The 21,451-nt window shown below is 40.0% G+C and overlaps 1 protein-coding gene across 2 annotated transcripts in view; it reads right to left on the minus strand.

Moving 5' to 3' along the window:
* Positions 1-20,164: 20,164 nt before the first annotated feature.
* The window catches only part of PPP4R3A (protein phosphatase 4 regulatory subunit 3A), a 38,032-nt gene continuing 36,745 nt past the window's right edge, over positions 20,165-21,451 (minus strand). For both annotated transcript variants that reach the window (XM_081228389.1, XM_081228388.1), the window contains exon 15: positions 20,165-21,413. In XM_081228389.1, coding sequence (XP_081084515.1) covers positions 21,303-21,413 — 111 coding nt within the window. In that variant the 3' untranslated portion in view covers positions 20,165-21,302. The remainder of the gene's footprint in view (positions 21,414-21,451) is intronic.

The following is a 21,451-nucleotide window of genomic DNA, read 5'->3' on the forward strand; positions in this document are numbered from 1 at the left end:
AATATGGTGTATCACGTTGATTGATTTGCATATATTGAAGAATCCTTGCATTCCTGGAATAAACCCCACTTGATCATGGTGTATGATCCTTTTAATGTGCTGTTGGATTCTGTATGCTATTATTTTCTTGAGGATTTTTGCATCTATGTTCATCAGTGATATTGGCCTGTAGTGTTCTTTCTTTGTGACATCTTTGTCTGGTTTTGGTATCAGGGTGATGGTGGCCTCGTAGAATGAGTTTGGGAGTGTTCCTCCCTCTGCTCTATTTTGGAAGAGTTTGAGAAGGATAGGTGTTAGCTCTTCTCTAAATGTTTGATAGAATTCACCTGTGAAGCCATCTGGTCCTGGGCTTTTGTTTGTTGGAAGATTTTTTTTTTTTTTTTTTTTGCATTACGCAGGCCTCTCACTGTTGTGGCCACTCCCGTTACGGAGCACAGGCTCCAGACGCGCAGGCTCAGCGGCCATGGCTCATGGGCCTAGCACCTCCGCGGCATGTGGGGTCTTCCCAGACTGGGGCATGAACCCGTGTCCCCTGCATCCACAGGCAGACTCTCAACCACTACACCACCAGGGAAGCCCCTGTTGGAAGATTTTTAATCACAGTTTCAATTTCAGTGATTGTGATTGGTCTGTTCATATTTTCTATATCTTCCTGATTCAGTCTTGGCAGGTTGTGCATTTCTAAGAATTTGTCCATTTCTTCCAGGTTGTCCATTTTATTGGCATAGAGTTGCTTATAGTAATCTCTCATGATCTTTTGTATTTCTGCAGTGTCAGTTGTTACTTCTCCTTTTTCATTTCTAATTCTATTGATTTGAGTCTTCTCCCTTCTTTTCTTGATGAGTCTGGCTAATGGTTTGTCAATTTTGTTTATCTTCTCAAAGAACCAGCTTTTAGTTTGGTTGATCTTTGCTATCGTTTCCTTCATTTCTTTTTCATTTATTTCTGATCTGATCTTTATGATTTCTTTCCTTCTGCTAACTTTTGGGGTTTTTTGTTCTTCTTTCTCTAATTGCTTTAGGTGCAAGGTTAGGTTGTTTATTCGAGATGTTTCCTGTTTCTTAAGGTAGGATTGTATTGCTATAAATTTCCCTCTTAGAACTGCTTTTGCTGCATCCCATACGTTTTGGGTCATCGTGTCTCCATTGTCATTTGTTTCTAGGTATTTTTTTATTTCCTCTTTGATTTCTTCAGTGATCACTTCGTTATTACGTAGTGTATTGTTTAGCCTCCATGTGTTTGTATTTTTTACAGATCTTTTCCTGTAGTTGATATCTAGTCTCATAACGTTGTGGTCGGAAAAGATACTTGATACAATTTCAATTTTCTTAAATTTACCAAGGCTTGACTTGTGACCCAAGATATGATCTATCCTGGAGAATGTTTCATGAGCACTTGACACGAAAGTGTATTCTGTTGTTTTTGGATGGAATGTCCTATAAATATCAATTAAGTCCATCTTGTTTAATGTATCATTTAAAGCTTGTGTTTCCTTATTTATTTTCATTTTGGATGATCTGTCCATTGGTGAAAGTGGGGTGTTAAAGTCCCCTACTATGAATGTGTTACTGTCGATTTCCCCTTTTATGGCTGTTAGTATTTGCCTTATGTATTGAGGTGCTCCTATGTTGGGTGCATAAATATTTACAATTGTTATATCTTCTTCTTGGATTGATCCCTTGATCATTATTTAGTGTCCTTCTTTGTCTCTTCTAATAGTCTTTATTTTAAAGTCTATTTTGTCTGACATGAGAATTGCTACTCCAGCTTTCTTTTGGTTTCCATTTACATGGAATATCTTTTTCCATCCCCTCACTTTCAGTCTGTATGTGTCTCTAGGTCTGAAGTGGGTCTCTTGTAGACCGCATATATATGGGTCTTGTTTTTATATCCATTCAGCCAGTCTGTGTGTTTTGGTGGGGGCATTTAATCCATTTACATTTAAGGTAATTATTGATACGTATGTTCCTATTCCCATTTTCTTAATTGTTTTGGGTTTGTTTTTGTAGGTCTTTTCCCTCTCTTTTGTTTCTTGCCTAGAGAAGATCCTTTAGCATTTGTTGTAAAGCTCATTTGGTGGTGCTGAACTCTCTCAGCTTTTGCTTGTCTGTAAAGGTTTTAATTTCTCCATCAAATCTGAATGAGATCCTTGCTGGGTAGAGTAATCTTGGTTGTAGGTTTTTCTCCTTCATCACTTTAAATATGTCCTGCCAGTCCCTTCTGGCTTGCAGAGTTTCTGCTGAAAGATCAACTGTTAACCTTATGGGGATTCCCTTGTGTGTTATTTGTTGTTTTTCCCTTGCTGCTTTTAATATGTTTTCTTTGTATTTAATTTTTGACAGTTTGATTAATATGTGCCTTAGCGTGTTTCTCCTTGGATTTATCCTGTATGGGACTCTCTGTGCTTCCTAGACTTGATTAACTATTTCCTTTCCCATATTAGGGAAGTTTTCAACTATAATCTCTTCAAATATCTTCTCAGTCCCTTTCTTTTTCTCTTCTTCTTTTGGAACCCCTATAATTCGAATGTTGGTGCATTTAATGTTGTCCCAGAGGTCTCTGAGGCTGTCCTCAGTTCTCTTCATTCTTTTTTCTTTATTCTGCTCTGCAGTAGTTATTTCTACTATTTTATCTTCCAGGTCACTTATCCTTTCTTCTGCTTCAGTTATTCTGCTATTGATCCCATCTAGAGTATTTTTAATTTCATTTATTGTGTTTCTAATTGTTGCTTGATTCATCTTTAGTTCTTCTAGGTCCTTGTTAACTGTTTCTTGCATTTTGTCTATTCTATTTCCAAGATTTTGGATAATCTTTACTATCATTATTCTGAATTCTTTTTCAGGTAGACTGCCTACTTCCTCTTCATTTGTTAGGTGTGGTGGGTTTTTATCTTGCCCCTTCATCTGCTGTATATTTCTCTGTCTTCTCATTTTGCTTATCTTACTGTGTTTGGGGTCTCCTTTTTGCAGGCTGCAGGTTCGTAGTTCCCATTGTTTTTGGTGTCTGTCCCCAGTGGCTAAAGTTGGTTCAGTGGGTTGTGTAGGCTTCCTGATGGAGGGGACTAGTGCCTGTGTTCTGGTGGATGAGGCTGGATCTTGTCTTTCTGGTGGGCAGGTCCACGTCTGGTGGTGTGTCTTGGGGTGTCTGTGGACTTTTTATGATTTTAGGCAGCCTCTCTGCTAATGGGTGGGGTTGTGTTCCTGTCTTGCTAGTTGTTTGGCATAGGGTGTCCAGCACTGTAGCTTGCTGGTTGTTGAGTGAAGCTGGGTGTTGGTGTTGAGATGGAGATCTCTGGGAGATTTTTGCTGTTTGATATTACGTGGAGCTGGGAGGTCTCTTGTGGACCAGTGTCCTGAAGTTGGCTCTCCCACCTCAGAGGCACAGCAGTGACTGCTGGCTGCAGCACCAAGAGCCTTTCATCCACACAGCTCAGAATAAAAGGGAGAAAAAGAAAGAAAGAAAGAGAGAGAGAGAGAGAGAGAGAGAGAGAGAGGAAGGAAGGGAGATAAAAGAAAATAAAGTAAAGTAAGATAAAATAAAATAAAATAATTGGGCTTCCCTGGTGGCGCAGTGGTTGAGAGTCTGCCTGCTGATGCAGGGGACACGGTTTCGCACCCTGGTCCAGGAAGATCCCACATGCCGCGGAGCAGCTGGGCCCGTGAGCCATGGCCACTGAGCCTGTGCATCCGGAGCCTGTACTCGGCAACAGGAGAGGCCATAACAGTGAGAGGCCTGTGTACCACAAAAAATAAATAAATAAAATAAAGTTATTAAAATGAAAAATAATTATTAAGAAAAATATTTTTAAGTAAAAAACAAACAAACAAAGAAAAAAAACGGACGGATAGAACCCTAGGACAAATGGTGAAACCAAAGCTGTACAGACAAAATCTCACACAGAAGCATACACATACACACTCACAAAAAGAGGAAAAGGGGAAAAAATAGTAAATCTTGCTCTCCAAGTCCACCTCCTCAATTTGGGATGATTCGTTGTCTATTCAAGTATTCCACAGATGCAGGGTACATCAAGTTGATTGTGGAGCTTTAATCCGCTGCTCCTGAGGCTGCTGAGAGAGATTTCCCTTTCTCTTCTTTGTTCGCACAGCTCCGGGGGCTCAGCTTTGGATTTGGCCCCACCTCTGCGTGTAGGTCTCCTGAGGGCGTCTGTTCTTCGCCCAGACAGGACGGGGTTAAAGGAGCCACTGATTCGGGGGCTGTGGCTCACTCAGGCTGGGGGGAGGGATGGGTGCAGAGTGCGGGGCGAGCCTGCGGCAGCAGAGGCCAGCGTGACATTGCACCAGCCTGAGGCGCGCCATGCGTTCTCCCGGGGAAGTTGTCCCTGCATCCCGGGACACTGGCGGTGGCAAGTTGCACAGGCTCCCTGGAAGGGAGGTATGGACAGTGACCTGCGCTCGCACACAGGCTTCTTGGTGGAGGCAGCAGCAGCCTTAGTGTCTCATGCCCGTCTCTGGGGTCCGCACTGTTAGCCACAGCTCACGCCCGTCTCTGGAGCTCCTTTAAGCAGCGCTCTTAATGCCTTGTCCTCGCGCACCAGGAAACAAAGAGGGAAGAAAAAGTCTCTTGCCTCTTCGGCAGGTCCAGACTTTTTCCCGGACTCCCTCCCGGCTAGCTGTGGCGCATTAGCCCCTTCAGGCTGTGTTCACACCGCCAGCCCCAGTCCTCTCCCTGCACTCTGACCAAAGCCCGAGTCTCAGCTCCCAGCGCCCCACCCCCCGCCCCGGCGGGTGATCAGACAAGCCTCTCAGGCTGGTGAGTGCAGGTCAGCACCAATCCTCTGTGCGGGAATCTCTCCACTTTGCCCTCCGCACCCCTGTTGCTGCGCTCTCCTCCGCTACTCGGAAGCTTTCCCCCTCCGCCACCTGCAGTCTCCACCTGCGAAGGGGCTTCCTAGTGTGTGGAAACCTTTCCTCCTTCACGGCTCCCTCCCACTGGTGCAGGTCCCGTCCCTATCCTTTTGTCTCTGTTTATTCTTTTTTCTTTTGCCCTACCCAGGTACGTGGGGAGTTTCTTGCCTTTTGGGAGGTCTGAGGTCTTCTGCCAGCGTTCAGTAGGTGTTCTGTAGGAGTTGTTCCACGTGTAGATGTATTTCTGATGTACCTGTGGGGAGGAAGGTGATCTCCACATCTTACTCTTCCGCCATCTTCGTAGGTGTCCCACCTTTTGACTCTTAATGAATAATATTCCTAGAAACATTTATGTATGTTTTTGATCTCTAAGGTATATACCTAGGAGTGGAATTGCTAGTTCATGTCTTTCATTAATTTTAGAAGCTTCCAGACTGTCTTCCAAAGTGCATCATTTTACATTCCCACCAGTTATGTATGAGGGTTCTGATTTCTCTACATCCTTGCCAACACTTGTTATTATCCGACTTTTTCATTCTAGCCATCCTAGTGGGTGTGAAGTATCATCTCATTTTGGTTTTGATTTGCATTTCCCTGATGGCTAATACTGTATAGCATCTTTTCATGGCATTGGCCATTTGTATATCTCTCTTGGAGAAATGTCTATTCAGATCCTTTGCCATTTTTTTATTTGGGTCATTTGTCTTCATTTTTGAGTTGCAGGAGTTCTTAATATATTCTAGATACAAGTCTCTTATCAGGTATATGACTTGAATATTTTTTTCCCATTCTGTGTGTGGTCTGTTCACCCTCTTGAGTATCCTTTGACATACAAAAGTTTTAAACACTGATTAAATTTCAAGTCTAATTTATCTGTTTTGTCTTTTGTTACTCATGTTTTTGGTGTCATAGTTAAGAATCCATTGCCAAATCCAAGATCAAAAAGTTCAACCCCTATGTTTTCTTGTAAGAATTCCATGGTTTTAGCTCTTACACTTAAGGCTTTGATCCATTATGAGTTAATTTTTGTATGAGGTAAGGCACAGTTTCATTCTTTTGCATGTGGCTATCTGTCATTTCAGCACCATTTGTTGAAAAGACTCTCCTTTCCCCATTGAGTGATCTAGGTATCTGTATTAATCAAGGTTCTTCAGAGAAGCAAACCAATAAGATGTGTGTGTATCTGTACTTATGTCTATCTATAATATATATAGAGAGATGGTGGGGAGAGAGAGAGGGAAAGAGTTACTTATTTTAAGGAATTGGCTCATGCAGTTTGGGAGCTGGTAAGTCCAAATGTTTGGGGCAGGCTAGCAGGCTTGAGACCCCAAGAAGAGTTGATGTTGCAGCTCGGGTCCAAAGACAATCTGGAGACAGAACTCCCTCTTCCTGGGGGGACCTCAGTCTGTGTTCTCTTAAGGGCTTCAACTAATTGGATGAGGCCCACCCACATTGTAGAGGGTAATCTGCTTTACTCAAAGTCCACTGATTTAAATATTAATCTCACCTAAAAAATATTTTTACAGCAACATTCATATGTTTAATGAAATCTCAGCATATCATGGCCTAAGTTGACACATACAATTAACCATCTCAAGTGTAACCCTTATCAACTTGGTACCCAAACACATCTCCTTAAACCATACTTGATCTCTGAATAAAGACAATAACAAGGTTACGCTGCCATCTAACATGGTAACAGATACTCTGCATACAACCAAGAATGTACTAATTCTTTCCCCAGAAAAGAATGCAAAGTCCTTGGGTGATATTCACTTTTCTCCTTGAAATCCTGTAACTTAAATACTATGATGCAGTTAACAACACTTAAATATATAAAGTGAGAACATTTTATGTTATGTGATAAGGGAATGAGGAAGGGGAAAAAACAGAGAGAGTTGTGACATATAGATACACAGAAACATACACATGGACACACATGTAACAAAAATAAGGAAGAAGTAAATATTCATGACCATTACAGGCCTCATTTTTGTAACTGGTCACATGGTCAGAGCTGGTATTTATAACTTTCTTCCTCCACTACCCATTTCATATACCCTTTGTCCTCAGCAGGTACCTCAGATGGCCATGGCTCCTTACCTTTATTAGTTGGGTGAGGTGACTCAAACCTTCATTCCTGAAAGATCCGGGCCATTAGAAGTCCTGCCTGAACTGTGTGGTAGTAGTTTTACGTTGACTTTAATCACAGGGCATGGTAATACGAAGAGATGCCCTAAGGGTTCTCCTTTATTCCAGATACGCTCTTCCTTACGTCCATTGTGGAGAAATAGTCCAATTTCTCCTAGGTAATCAGGATCAATCACCCCAGCCAGCACAGAGCTCCCTTCTTTGCCTGTTGATTCAGAGGCATGAGGAGCCCAAAGTGGCCAAGTGGCAGAGACTTAACTTCCAGTTCAATGGAATCGTCCTCCCTTCGGGACTAAGACCTCTAGGCTAGCAGAGCATGAGGCTTTAGGGACAAGAAGCAAAATTTTGCTGGTGGGTCACTAGGGGTAATAGTGGTGCCATGCCCATTTCCAGCCCTTGATTGCTGGAGCCTTGAATCCTGGCTATTGGAAAAACAGCAAGCATTCAGATTCAGAACATACATAGCTTGCTAGAGAACCTTGCCCCATCCCTACATGGTACTGCTACCTAGCTGATGCTCTAACTGAGTCTTCCAAAGGCCATTCCAACATCCTCGATCAAGCCAGCTGCTCCAGGATGGTGGGGAACATGGTCAGGCCACGGAGTTCCATGACCACGAGCCCATGCATTTACTTCATTTTCTGTGAAGTGAGTTCCTTGATCAGAAGCAATGCTGTGTAAAGTTCCATGGTAGTTGACAAGGCATTCTACAAGACCACAGTTGGCAATTTTGGCAGATGCATTATGTGCAGGAAGGGAAATCTGTATCCAGAGTAAACGTCCATTCCAGCAGGAACAAAACATTGCCCCTTCCATGGTGGAAGCTGTGCAGTATAATTAACCTACTACCAGGTAGGTAGCTGGCTGGTCATTCCAGAGAATGGTGCCGTATCGGGGACTCCGTACTGGTCTCTTATGCTGGCAGATTGGACACTCAGCAGTGGCTGTAGCCAGGTTGACCTTGGTGAGTAGAAGTCCATGTTGCTGGGCCTGTGCATAACCTCCATCCCTGCCACCATAGCCACTTTGCTCATGAGCCCACTGGGTGATGACAGGGTTGGCTGGGGAAAGAAGCTGACCGATATCCACAGAATGGGTCCTCCTGTTCCCTTGATTAAAATCTCCCTCTGCCAAGGTCACTCTTGGTGAGCGTTCACGGGGGAAACAAATATCTTTGTGGCTTTTGCCCATTCATAGAGGTCTGCCCACATACCTCCTCCCAGACTTCCTTGTTACCAGTGCTCCAATCACGTTCCTTCTGAGTCCCTGACCATCCAGCCACACCCCTGGTTACAGCTCATGAACTGGTATATAATCACACACCTGGCCATTTCTCCTCCCAAGCAAAATGGACAGCTAGGTGCACTGCTCGAAGGTCTGTCCACTGTGGTCATTTCCCTTCACGTGCTGTGCGTTGGCCCCTGCCCCCCAGATCCAGTCACCCCTGTTGTGCCGAGATTGCCCAGTTTAATTGCAGCAGCTCCCGCTGAAATTCCTGGCGTACAGAAAAGAATGGTGGATCACGCAGCTCTTTCAGGTGGCTGGGACCCGGCTCACAGATTCCTTGGGTGTAGTGAGAGGTGTATCGTATCCACCCAGGATGGGTTAGTAGATCTCAAATGACAAGTGTCCCTAACATTCCTGTCTCCCTAAGGCATCGGATCCTTCCCTCTATAGTATCCCAAGGCAGGTCTGGCATTTCACCTTCGCTTCCTGTAGTCACCTTTTGGTTCGGGTTTCAGCCAGCCAAACTGTTAGAACCCTGTCTAACCCCCTAAAGTACAACATTAAATACAGAATCTCTGCCTCGTGGCGCCCTATAAATAAATTCGGCTTGACCCACCTTCTTGTTCCTTCCACCATTTTCCCATACTCTAATATCCATTCCCACACACGTTCCCCGGATTTCTGTATTAGTTGGAAATTTTATGTGGTCCTTTTTGGAATAGTGCACCTCCTCATAGGTCACACTTTTTACCCCACCTTGAGGAGCCTGAAGGGACTTGAGTCTAGTTATAGATGTAGAAGCAAAGGGGAGGTGGGGTGTGGGCACTGAGGTGAGGCCACAGGGTCTGGCAAGGCAGCTACCGCAAGGGGGACCATTACAGCTTTCTCAGGCAAAGCAGGGGAATCTCCTTGGATAGGCTGGCAAAGAAGACTCACCGGAACTAAGGGGCTCTCCGCTCCCAGATTCGTCAGGGTCTCTGCATATATCCCCATTCCAACTGTTGATGAAAATAATCAGTAAACTGTCTATAATAGGAAGGGAAACAAGTTATATCTGAGCCAAACTGAGGACGATAGCCTGGAAGACAGCCTCTCAAATAACTGTGAGGAACTGCTCCAGAGAAGCATGGTTTTCAGCACAGTTTTATGTCTTGTCAGAATAAAGAACATCAGACAAGTCAGGGATACATTCCTTCAACGTTTCAGAGAAAAACGGATCAGCACGTACACAGCGAGTCAGTATGGCCTTGGCACCTGGGAAGGGAGTCTTATCCTGGATGGGGGACCAGCAGGGGCATCCCAAGAAGGGAGGCATTTAATCTTTATTTTTAACATGGACATTCTTTACTTCTGGTCAGTGTGCCCTTTTCTTTAATAATTAAAGCAGATGTACAATGTATGCTTGATAGGCCACAAACAGGCTGTTTTAGTTAGCATAAAATTCAAGTTAACTCATGTATAAGCCAGAATGACTTCCCCAGACCTCAATATGTGAAAATATCTTTTATCACAACTTTCAGGACCACATTGCTTCCCAATTGTATTAGTCTGCTCGGGCCCACATAACAAAATACCACAGACTGTGTAGCTTAAAGAGCAGAAATGTATTTTCTCACAGTTCTGGAGACTAGAAGTCCAAGATCAGGATGCCAGCAAATTTTATTTCTGGTGAGGGCTGTCTTCCTGGCTTAACGGGTGGCCACCTTCTGCTGTGGCCTCACATGGCCTTTCGTCTGCACAAGTGCAGAGAGAGCTTCAGTGTTTCTTCTGATAAAGACCAGCCCTATCAGATTAAGGACCTCCCCTTATGACCTCATTTAAGGTTAATTACCTCCCTAGCTCCAAATACAGTCACACTGGGGGTTAGGGCTTTAACATGTGAATTGTGAGGGGACACAGTCTAGTCTACAACACCAGTCAATGCTCAAGCTTTAACAGTATATATACCCTATGAGGTTCAGAATTCAATCTGCATTGTAATTCAGCCACTCACAGCATGAAGTTCTGGGTTTTATTTTCTGCGATGCTTGCTTTACAGCTATAGGAGAAAAGGATCTCTTTCAGGCAGACATAGAAGCATTTGAGTCATTTATGTGGGGTTTGAACTGGAAATTTGACTCCCTGAGCTCATCCTTCTCTTTCTCTACTTTGTTCAGTGAAATTAGGAACAACCAACCAATCTCATTACACTTGTTAGTTTGACCAAAAATGTTCCATGGTATCATATACATGATTGCCCAGAACCTTGCCTCTTACAAGTATTTGATTAGAAGGGTCCACTGGTGATATTTTGAATATCTCCATGCCACATCACACCATGGACTATTTGTGCTTTCTTTACTTCTGGAAATAGAGTCATTAGTGCCTTTAAATCTAATCAGATTAGAGAACCAATTCCAGAAATCTCAGAACAAGTTAGAAATTTTATCCTTAAGATTCTGTTCTCTTGAATGACTCTTAGTACCCAAACCTTTATTAGCTAGGTCTGCCTGTGGTAATGAAGTATCATAGATTAGGTGGCTTAAACACCAGAAATTCACTTTCTCACAGTCCTGGAGGCTAGGTCCAAGATCATGGTGTCAGCAGGTGTGGTTTCTTCTGAGGCCTCTCTCCTTGGCTTAAAGCTTGTTATTTTCCCTCTGTGTGCATCTGTGTCCTAGTTACCTCTTCTTGTGTGGACACCAGTCATGTTGGATTTAGACTCACCCTAAAGCCTCATTTTAATTTAGTTACCTTTTGAAAGACCTAGACAGACACAATCTGAGATACTAGGGGTTAAGACTGTGACATATAGGTTTTGGGGGAACATAGCTCAGCCAATAACAGTATCCTTGTTGAAAGTCAGTCGACCATAGAGATGTGGTTTTACTCCTGAACTCTCAATTCTATTTCATTGATCTGTATTTCTATATATTAGTACCACACTCTCTTTTTTTTAAAATAAATTTATTTATTTATTTGTTTGTTTATTTATTTATTTAGGCTGTGTTAGGTCTTTGTTGCTGTGCACGGGCTTTCTCTAGTTGCGGCGAGCGGGGACTCCTCTTTCTTGCACTGCGTGGGCTTCTCATTGTGGTAGCTTCTCTTGTTGCGGAGCACAGGCTCTAGGCCCGTGAGTTCCAGTGGTTGTGGCACAGGGCTCAGTAGTTGTGGCTCGCGGGCTCTAGAGCACAGGCTCAGTAATTGTGGCACACGGGCTTAGTTGCTCCGCGTCATGTGGGATCTTCCCAGACCAGGGCTCGAACCTGTGTCCCCTGCATTGGCAGGAGGATTCTTAAGCACTGCACCACCAGGGAAGTCCCAGTACCACACTCTCTTGATTATTGTTGCTTTCTAGTAAATTTTGAAATTTGGAAGTGTGTGTCCTCCTACTTTTTCTTTTTGAAGATTGTTTTAGCTATTTTGTGTCCCCTGAAATTCCATATACATTTTACAAGCTTTTCAGTTTGTACAAAGAAGTCAGGTGGGGATTCAGATAGGGATTGCATTGAATCTGTAGATCAGTTTGAAGAGCATTGCTATCTTAACAGTATTGTCTTCCAATCCATAAGTGTAGGAGGTTTCTCCATTTATTTAGATCTTCTTTCTTTCTACAGTGTTTTATAGTTTTCAGGTTATAAACTCTGCTTTTCTTTTGTTAAATTTGTTCCTAATTTCACATGCTATTGTAAATGGAATTGTTTCCTTTGTTTCATTTTTGTATTCTTTGAAAATGTATAGAAATACTATTGATTTTTGTTTATTGATTTTGTATCCTAAGACTGTTGAACCCATTGATTAGTTCTAATAGTTTTATAGTGTATTTCTTAGTATTTTCTGTATGTAATATTGTGTCATCTACAAATAGGTTTACTTTTTCCTTACCAATATGGGTACCTTTTATTTTCTTGCCTAATTGCCCTGGCTAGAACCTCCAGTACGATGTTGAATAGAAGTAACAAAGCAGATATCCATGTCTTGTTTTTGATCTTAGGTGGAAAACATTCTTTCATCATTAAATATAATGTTAGCCATAGGTTTTTTGTAGATGTCCTTTATCAGGTTGAGGAAGTTCCCTCTTTCCAGAGTGTTGAGTGTTTTAACATGAAAGAGGGTTGACTTTTGTCAAATGCTTTCTTCTGCATCTGTGAAGATGATCATGTAAGTTTTGTATTTTTTTCTTTTGATATGGTGTATTACATTGATTTTTCAGATGGTAAACAACCACACATTCCTGGGATAAATCCCATTTAGTCATGGTGTCTAATTCTTTTTATTTGTTGCTAGATTCATTTCTTAGTATTTTGTTGAGAATTTTTATGACCATATGTGTAAGATACTGCTTTGTAGTTTTCTGGTGATGTCTTTGTCTGGATTTGGTATCAGGGAATAATGACCTCACAGAATGAGTCCTCTTCTGTTTTTTGGAAGAATTTGTAAAAAATTAGAGAATTCAGTTTTGAAACCATTTGGGCCATATGGCTTTTTTTTTAATGGGTAGCTTTTTGATCACTAATCCAATCTCTTCATGTATTATATAGATCTGTTCAAATTGTCTAGTTCTTTTTTATTATTGATATAATTGACATATGACATATTAGTTTCAGGTGTAAAACATAATTATTCAATATTTGTATATATTGCAAAATGATCACCACAATAAGTCTAGTGAATATCCATCACCCCACAGTTACAATTTTTTTTTCTTGTGATAAGAACTTTGGAAGTTGCTAAGAGAGTAGATCTTAAAATATAATACAGTATTATTAACTATAGTCATCCTGCTGTACATTACATTCTCATGATATTTATTTTATAACTGGAAGTTCGTACCTTTTGACCCCCTTCAACTATTTGCCCACCCTCCATCCCCCACCTTTGACAATCACCCATCTGTTCTCTGTATCTATGGGTTTGGTTTGTTTTTATAAAATTCCACATATAAGTGATATCATACTTTGGCTTTCTCTGTCTGCCTTATTTCACTTAGCATAATGCCTTCAAGGTCCATCCATGTTGTTGCAAATGCAAGATTTCCTTCTTTTTTTATGGCTGAATAATAATATCCATTTTATATATGTGCCACATTTTCTTTATCCATTCACCCATTGAAGGACACTTAGGTTGCTTCCATGTCTTGGTTATTTGTAAGTAATGTTGCAGTGAATATGGAGGGGAGGGGCATATATCTTTTCAAGTTACTGTTTGGTTTTTTTTGGATAAATACCCAGAAGTGGAATTGCTGGATCATATGGTAGTTCTATTTTTAATTTTTTGAGGAACCTTTATACGGTCTTCCACAGTGGCCGCACCAGTTTACCTTCCCACCAACAGTGCACAAGGGTTCCCTTTTCTCCACATCCTCGGCAACACTAGTTATCTCTTGTGCTTTTGGTAATATCCATTCTAACATGATAATCACACTGTGGTTGTGATTTGTATTTCTCTGATGATTAGTGATGTTGACCACCTTTTCACCTGCCTGTTGTGATCTGTATGTCTTCTTTGGAAAGATGTCTATTTGGTCTTCTGCCCATTTTTTAATTGGATTATTTGGTTTTTACTATTGAGTTGTATGACTTCTTAATATATTTTGGATTAACCTTTTATCAGACACATGATTTGGAAATATTTTCTCCCATTTGGTTTTATTTCCTTTTCATTTTATTGATGGTTTCCTTTGCTGTGCAGAAGCTTTTTAGTTTGATGTAGTCCCACTTGTTTATTTTCACTTTTGTTGCTTAATCCAAAAAGATCTTTGCCAAGACTGATGTCAAGGAGCTTAATATCTGTTTTCTTCTAGGAGTTCTATGGTTTCAGATCTTATATTTAATTCTTTAATCCATTTTGAGTTTATTTTTGTGTATGGTATAAGTTAGTGGTCTAGTTTCATTCTTTTGCTGGTGGCTGTCCAGTTTTCCCAACACCATTTATTGAAGAGACTATTCTTTCCCCATTCATTATATATTGACTCCTTTGTCATAAATTAATTGACTGTATATGTGTGGATTTACTTCTGGGCTCTCTGTACTATGTCATTTATCTCTGTGTCTGTTTTTATGCCAAATACCATACTGTTTTGATCACTATAGCTTTGTAATATAGTTTGAAATCAGGACATGTGATGCCTTTAGTTTTGTTCTTCTTTCTCAAGATTGCTTTTGCTATTCAGGGTCTTTGTAGTTCCATACAAATTTTAGGATTGTTTTTTCTATTTGTGAGACAAGCCATTGGAATTTTGGTAGGGATTACAGTGAATCTGTAGATTATTTTGGGAAGTATGGACATTTTAACAATATTATTTATTCCAATCCATGAACATGGAATATCTTTCCATTCATTTGTGTCTTCAGTTTCTTTCATCAGTGTCTTAAAGTTTCCCATGTATAGGTCTTTTACCTCCTTGGTTAAATTTATTCCTAGATATTTTGTTCTTTGTGATGCAATTGTAAATGGAATTGTTTTTCAAATTTCTCATTCCGATAATGTATTTGTATTTAGAAACACCATCAATTTCTGTATATTGATTTTGTTGCTGCAGCTTTACTTGTTTATCAGTTCTAATTACTTTCTGATGGACTCTTTAGTTTTCTCTATATAATATCATCTGCCAATAGTGACAGTTCTACCTTACTTTCCAATTTGGATGCCTTTTCTTTCTTTTTTCTTGCCTAATTGTTATGGCTAAGACTTCCAATACTATGTTGAATAAAAATGGTTAGAGCATCCTTGTCCTGTTCCTGATCTTAGAAGAAAAGCTTTCAGCTTTTTATTATACCATTAGTATGAGGTTAGCTGTGGGCTTGTCATATATGGCCTTTATTATGATGAGGTACGTTCCCTCTATACTCACTTGGTTAACAGTTATCATAAATGGGTGTTGAATTTTGTCAAATGCTTTTTCTTCATCTATTGAGATGATCATATGGTTTTTATCCTTCATTTTATTAATGGGACTTATCACATTGATTTGCAGATGTTGAACCATCCTTGCACCTCTGGAATAAATCCCATTTAACCATGGATATGATCTTTTTAATGTATTGTTGGATTTAGTTTGCTAATTGTATTATTGAGGATTTTTGCATCTATGTTTATCAGGGATATGGCCTATAATTTTCTTTTCTTGTGGCATCCATGTCTGGTTTTGGTATCAGGGTAATGCTAGCCTCATAAAATGAATTCAGAAGTGTTCCCTCCTCTTCTAATTTGGACAAGCTTGAGAAGGAATGGGATTAATTTTTTTTTAATGTTTGGTAGAATTCACTAGTGAACCCATCTGGTCCTGGACTTCTGTTTGTTGGGAGGTTCTTGATTACTGATTCAACCTCCTTACTAATAACTGGTCTGTTCAAATTTTTGTCTATTTCTCATTTTATGTCTTGCTAGGAATTTGTCCGTTTCATCTAATTTATTGGCATAGTTATTCATAGTATTCCTTTGTAATCCTTTTCATTTCTGTAACAGTGTCCCAACCAAATATCTTGCATTTCTGATTTTAGTAATTTGAATCTTCTATTTTTCTTGGTCAGGCTACTGTTTCTGTGAACAACCGAGGGCATGTATTTTTTTTCCTCCACTCCAATCAAGTCAGCCACTTCCAGTAATGAAACTGCTTGTTTTCACAGCTGTCCTGCATTGGTAGAACTACCTAGCTGGTTGAGCTGAGGGAATAGTGGAAGATGGGCATGGGAGTAACCAACCCCAGGCCAAAATGCCAGACTCGCGCTTTTTAAAAAGAAGATTCTTGAATGAACTCTTCTCAATTTGTTATATACCTTTGGTTAATGTCCAGAGTCCTGAAATGGTTGGTTTCAACAATTTTACCCAGTCTTTAAATTATTTTGTGTGGGGCAGATTTGCCAAGCTCGTCATGTTGCCAGTCCTGAATGTACTACTTTTAACCAATATATTGGATATCAATCCCCCACTGTATAGACTGAATTGACTCCTGAAAACGGATAGTTTTAAGTTTTAAAGACAAAATCATCATAGCCATCTCCCTCCAGATTTGGACTACATTAATATATTAAATAGGTACCATCTACTGAATATATACCATTGGGATAGTTGCTTTATCTACACACACACATTCATTCTACAGTCCTCACACTTGTCTTGTAATGTTACTCCCATTACAGATGGGGAAACCAAGGCTTAAGGAACTTGTCTAAGGTCTCCTCAGTAGCAGAGTAAGAATTCAAACTCAGGCCATTCTGACTATGCTGTTGCAATTACACCTTGTCTCTGCAGCTTTACACCACTTTCTCCCAGGAAATTTGTTCTTGGTGTCAATTTGATTAATCAACATGTGTGGAGCACATATTGTGAGTTTCTTGAGTGCCCATTCAACCTCTTGTTCATTCCATCCCCAACCGCCACCCCCATTCTAGTCTTCCAATGTAGGTCCAAGAAGCGCTTGAATTGGGAGGGCTTTGGGCAAAAGGTTTTCTCTAATAACAATTCAAATCACATTCAGACCCTTTTTGAAAGCTACCTGAGAATTCTAAGACAGTTTTTTCTGGGCTCTTGGTTTTGTTGGGACACCTATGAGCCAGAGAACCCTCTAGGAAGTTGTTAATAAAACATGTCAATATTTCCTCATCTCCTTCCAGAATAGTACTTTAGAAGGAGAGAACCTGAGGTAGCAATTCAGGTTTTGCTTTGTGAATTACACCACCATTAAAGTAAAATTAATTGATCTGCTTCTTTTCTGCAAAACAGCAGAAACACATTCCTGTATAGGGTTATTTAATGTCAGAATGCAGTACTACAGTCTGAGCGATCACATTCTTCAGGCTCTTTATCTAAAATGCTCTTTCAGCAAATGAAGAAAATGCATCCCTTTTATCATTCTTGTGAAGTATCCATTGATTCTACATAGAAAATCTATCATCTACCCAAGCAATCTACCTATATACCTAATCATCTAAATCTGGGCCTGCCTTCTAGGAACTCACACCCCAGGAAAAAGACCAAGATATAAAAGTTTAAGAGCATGAGATTTAATAAAATAAACATCAGACCAATAGATAAGTGGTTTGTGAAATCTACAGCTATGGCTAAATCTAGCAATAAAAGGCAAGGGTCTACACTTACAGGTGGAAAACTGTGACCAACAGACCAGTAAGAGAGTTAAAGAGTTAGAGATGCTGGAGCCCAGGATGAACAGACCAGGAAAGCTGGTCTGTTTTAAGTAGAATTTTAGTAGTTGTTGAAATGACTTGATAGCCTAATTGTATGAACCAAAAATACCCCCTTGTGTTGTTAACCTAAGGCTCAAAGGTGTGAAGGACAGGACAGAGGTCTTGAGTCCTCCCTTTATATCCACAGAGGGAATTTCATGGTCAAGAATGAGTCAAACGTGACTGTGTAAGGGCATCAGCTAAAAGACTTGCCCAGTCTCTATACTGCATGCACATTACTCAGTCTTTCCTTTATTCATCCAGTAAACATGTGGAGATCCATCTGTGGGCTAGGTATCATGCTAGATACTAAGGGTACAAAGTTGAAAAAGATATTAACCCCTTCCTTCAAGGATGGAGCCCCGAGTATCAGGGGAACACTTCCGGATGATAAATATGAGTTCATCAGCAGGCAAGGCAAGAAGAGCATTCAGAGGGGCACATGACAGGTTAAGGCAGTCTTTTAGAGCACAGAACGATTGGAACAGGGACATATAAGTCATGTGGCTGGCTGGAATTTGGGAAGATGAGTACCCAAGATGGAACCCTAGTGAATCCCAGCATTTAAGAGGTAAAGTAGGGCACTATCAAACAGTAGAAAGGTCAGTAATGTTAAAGCACATGATGTTAGAGAAGCCAAGAGAATAAGGTATCAAGAAGACAATGGATAGTAGCAAATGCTGCCTAAGTGTCAAGTAATATAAAGATGGAAAGGGTCCACTTAATTTGCAGGTAGGATGTGACTGACTTACACCGTGGTGGGAATATATGGAAACTAAGCCGATTTAACATCATGTTGAAGAAATCACTATGCCCTTTGAGTCCATGGAAGAATTTACCTAGGAGAGCAGAAAGGTCAAGGAAAGTTGTGTCTCCAACCAGAGTTATTTTAAGCACCAAGACATCTGACTCCAACAGTTAGGACGTTTAATCTATTTGAAGAGAGCCTCTCTATAGTTTCCTTTCAAAAGAGCCAAGATGAAGCATTAAGGCCAAAGAGAAAAATCAGACTGATTTAGCACTGAGTACAAATACTGATGATTGCCCCCATTTCCTCATGTGTCAATGTCCCACTATAATGGTAGACAATAATCCATCCCATAAAAATGTGTCTATAATTCTCTTGCTCAAAACGGATGTTATGGCAGAAAAAGTTTCCTTGTATAGAATTTCGAAGGTCCTGAATTGTCCCCCAAAGGGATTTTGACCATGCTGTTTAAACAAAGTTATTCATGGTGAATACTAGAAATAGGTTGATAACATAGTTATCCACTTGAAGAACTCTTCCAGTGTAAAGTCCTTGCTGTTCTAATCTTGCAAGCTTTACAAACGCCACTGCTTAAGAATAAAAACAGAGGAATGTTCCCCCTGCTCCATGTCTCCCCCTCATTTCCAAATTCACAAAATTGACTTGCACATTGGTGTTCCAGAGAAAATGACATGCAGGTTCTGAGTACAATCAGGCAGAGAAAACCCATCAGGCTTCATTCTACCAAAATAATGCCAGGGTAGCATTTCTGGACAAGATGGGATGTCAGGGTGTTTTCTGTAGCAATTACAGATCTTTTTCAAAAACTGCTAGGTAATCACTCTGAGAAGTAAAATTTTTCATTTTAAAATGAGCAAAAGAACCAACAGGTATCATTAAAATATGTATTTACATCATTATATTCACATCGGTTATCAAAATAGTATTTATACTTGAAAGTGTGGACTTGAGTCAGACGGAACTGTGTCAATTCAAGTGTTGTGTTTCTAGCAATTTATTGCTAAGAGTCTTCCTCCATGAAACAAGCAGCTGTTTAGACTTTTCTCCTATTGTAGCAGCATGTGTGAAGTTCCGCTTCAGTAACCCATCTGTCCATCAATGAAAGGGCATCCCTTAAATGTTGTTGAAGGCCAACAGTTAGTATTTTTTTAATATACTGGACCACAATTCATAAAAACAAGGGACGGTTCTTCCCACTACCCAAGAACCCTCATAATACCAAGACAAATACATGTTCCACGAGTCAATCAGAAAGGTCAGTTTAAACTGTGTGTTTAAGGCACAGACATTTCACATGGGACTTTCTAGGTAATAAAGGAAGACATAATATAATTAACTTACATCCTATTAAGTTTCTGTTCTCTTTATTTGCAAGATAAGTTGATTAAAATTATTAATTGCCAGAACGTGTGACCCAGAAGTAGCTCTATACTGTAGTGAAATACACTTAAACTCTTACAGTTAATAATGCACGCAAAGTTTCATTAAAAAAAAAAATTAGCCAACAATAAGACTTTTCATGACTGTAGCAAGTTGTTGCTTTCTGGTTTTCTGTGCAACTATTCCATATAACCTTGTTTTTGGTATCACAATGTACTGAGGGGCTAAGCAAAAGAGGAACTAAGGTAGAAGCACACAGTGCTTGCTAGATTATCCAGTTAAAGTATATGATACTTAAAATAGTATCCTTTTCCTAGATATGAATTTTTATTCACATTTGCAAATACATTCTTCAGTAAGTTCTAAAATCTTCACTTTAAAAAAGTGAAGGTATGTGGAATTGAGATATTTATTTTTGTATCCTTAGAAGAATTTTAGCACACCTAAGACAATAAAAAGAACCTATTTAAACATACTGTTTTAATGAGGTGGTATCTGATGGTCCTCTGCCAGGTATTTATTTAGGAACCACCGCTTACAACTCCAACTGGTATTCCAAAGGGAGTAATTAAAAAAAAGAAAAAAGAAAAATACAACTAATACAATTTCTCTTACTCTTCACTTTTTTTATTACTCAAAAGTCAAATACGTTTTATTTTTAAATTATTCATCCTCAATTTTGATTTAATGTACCATCATTTTCCCAAGATATGAAATTTCAGAATCTCTTTGGAATACTGATTTCATGTTTCCAGGTTTAACAAAACTGCTGAAATTTTAAATTCCACTCTATTTCCCTGAATTCTCAAGACAGTTGCTGATGTAAATTTTAATATAAAATATTTAGTCACAAAATAGTATTGCTTTTTGTATGCACATAGGTTGTAAGATTACTTTGCTTTTGTCAATAAAAACTATTCCATCTTTCATAAAACTCTAAACAAATTAAGAACTGTGATGGAGAACAAAAATTACACATGGTAAAACAGGTACCAGCACAACGTTAGGTTATATTACATCAAAAAAGTTTTTAATGGTCCCAAATATATATACTCAACAACTAAGCATACACTCAGAAAAAAAAATCAAAAACAAAATGGAACAAAAAAAATTATGACACAAATGACCACATCTAGAATTCCACTCAATCTTTAATCAAGTAGGGACAAATCCCCACTTTAAAAAAAAATCTGCAGTTTGAAGGGCAAAGGGAACAGATAAAAAAGAGGAAACTTCATATTCGCCCCTCCCCCAAAGAGGTTTTTCCAAACCTGCTGTAGCCTGACTAAAATGTTCAGAATGTACGGTTTTAAAGGCAGGTCTCTTTATACAAAGAAACTGCTGGCATTCTTAACTAGCGAAGAATCAGGGCAGAAGAGCCTATTCTTCTGAGTCTCAAACGTGGTCCGAGAAAGCATATTCTGATTGCAGCAACTGACCAGTCAATCCCGAGTTCCACTTACAAAACCCCTGCCCTGTTGGCTTTTCGTTTCCATTTCCTTCCCTGAGAAAAGGGCAATGTGTGGTCCAAGCTTAGACCTCGAAGGTGTAAGTCTTCCCCCTAAATGTGTAATTATCCCCTCCTCCTGCTCCACTGAATTGGCACTTGATGAGCAGAAGTCAAGTGTGCGAGCTGAGCTGTGTCAGTCATTCACAAGATGCCGCTGCTTTGTTATAGATTTTGTAGTGGGGAGGGGTAGAGAACCGGTTTTCTCAACAGGTACTGGTCACAGGCAGTTGCCATTATGACTCAAACTTTGCTTTCTTTGACAAAGGGAGCGTGTCTTCCTTGTCTTCGTCCTCATCATCATCCTCATCATCATCAGGATAATCTACCAGACCCACGAGGCCTCCCTGTTGGGAAATAAGGATTATTTTAAGAAAACATTACA

Source organism: Mesoplodon bidens (genome assembly GCF_964165515.1).
Source record: "Mesoplodon bidens genome assembly, chromosome: 3".
Lineage (NCBI taxonomy): Eukaryota > Metazoa > Chordata > Mammalia > Artiodactyla > Ziphiidae > Mesoplodon > Mesoplodon bidens.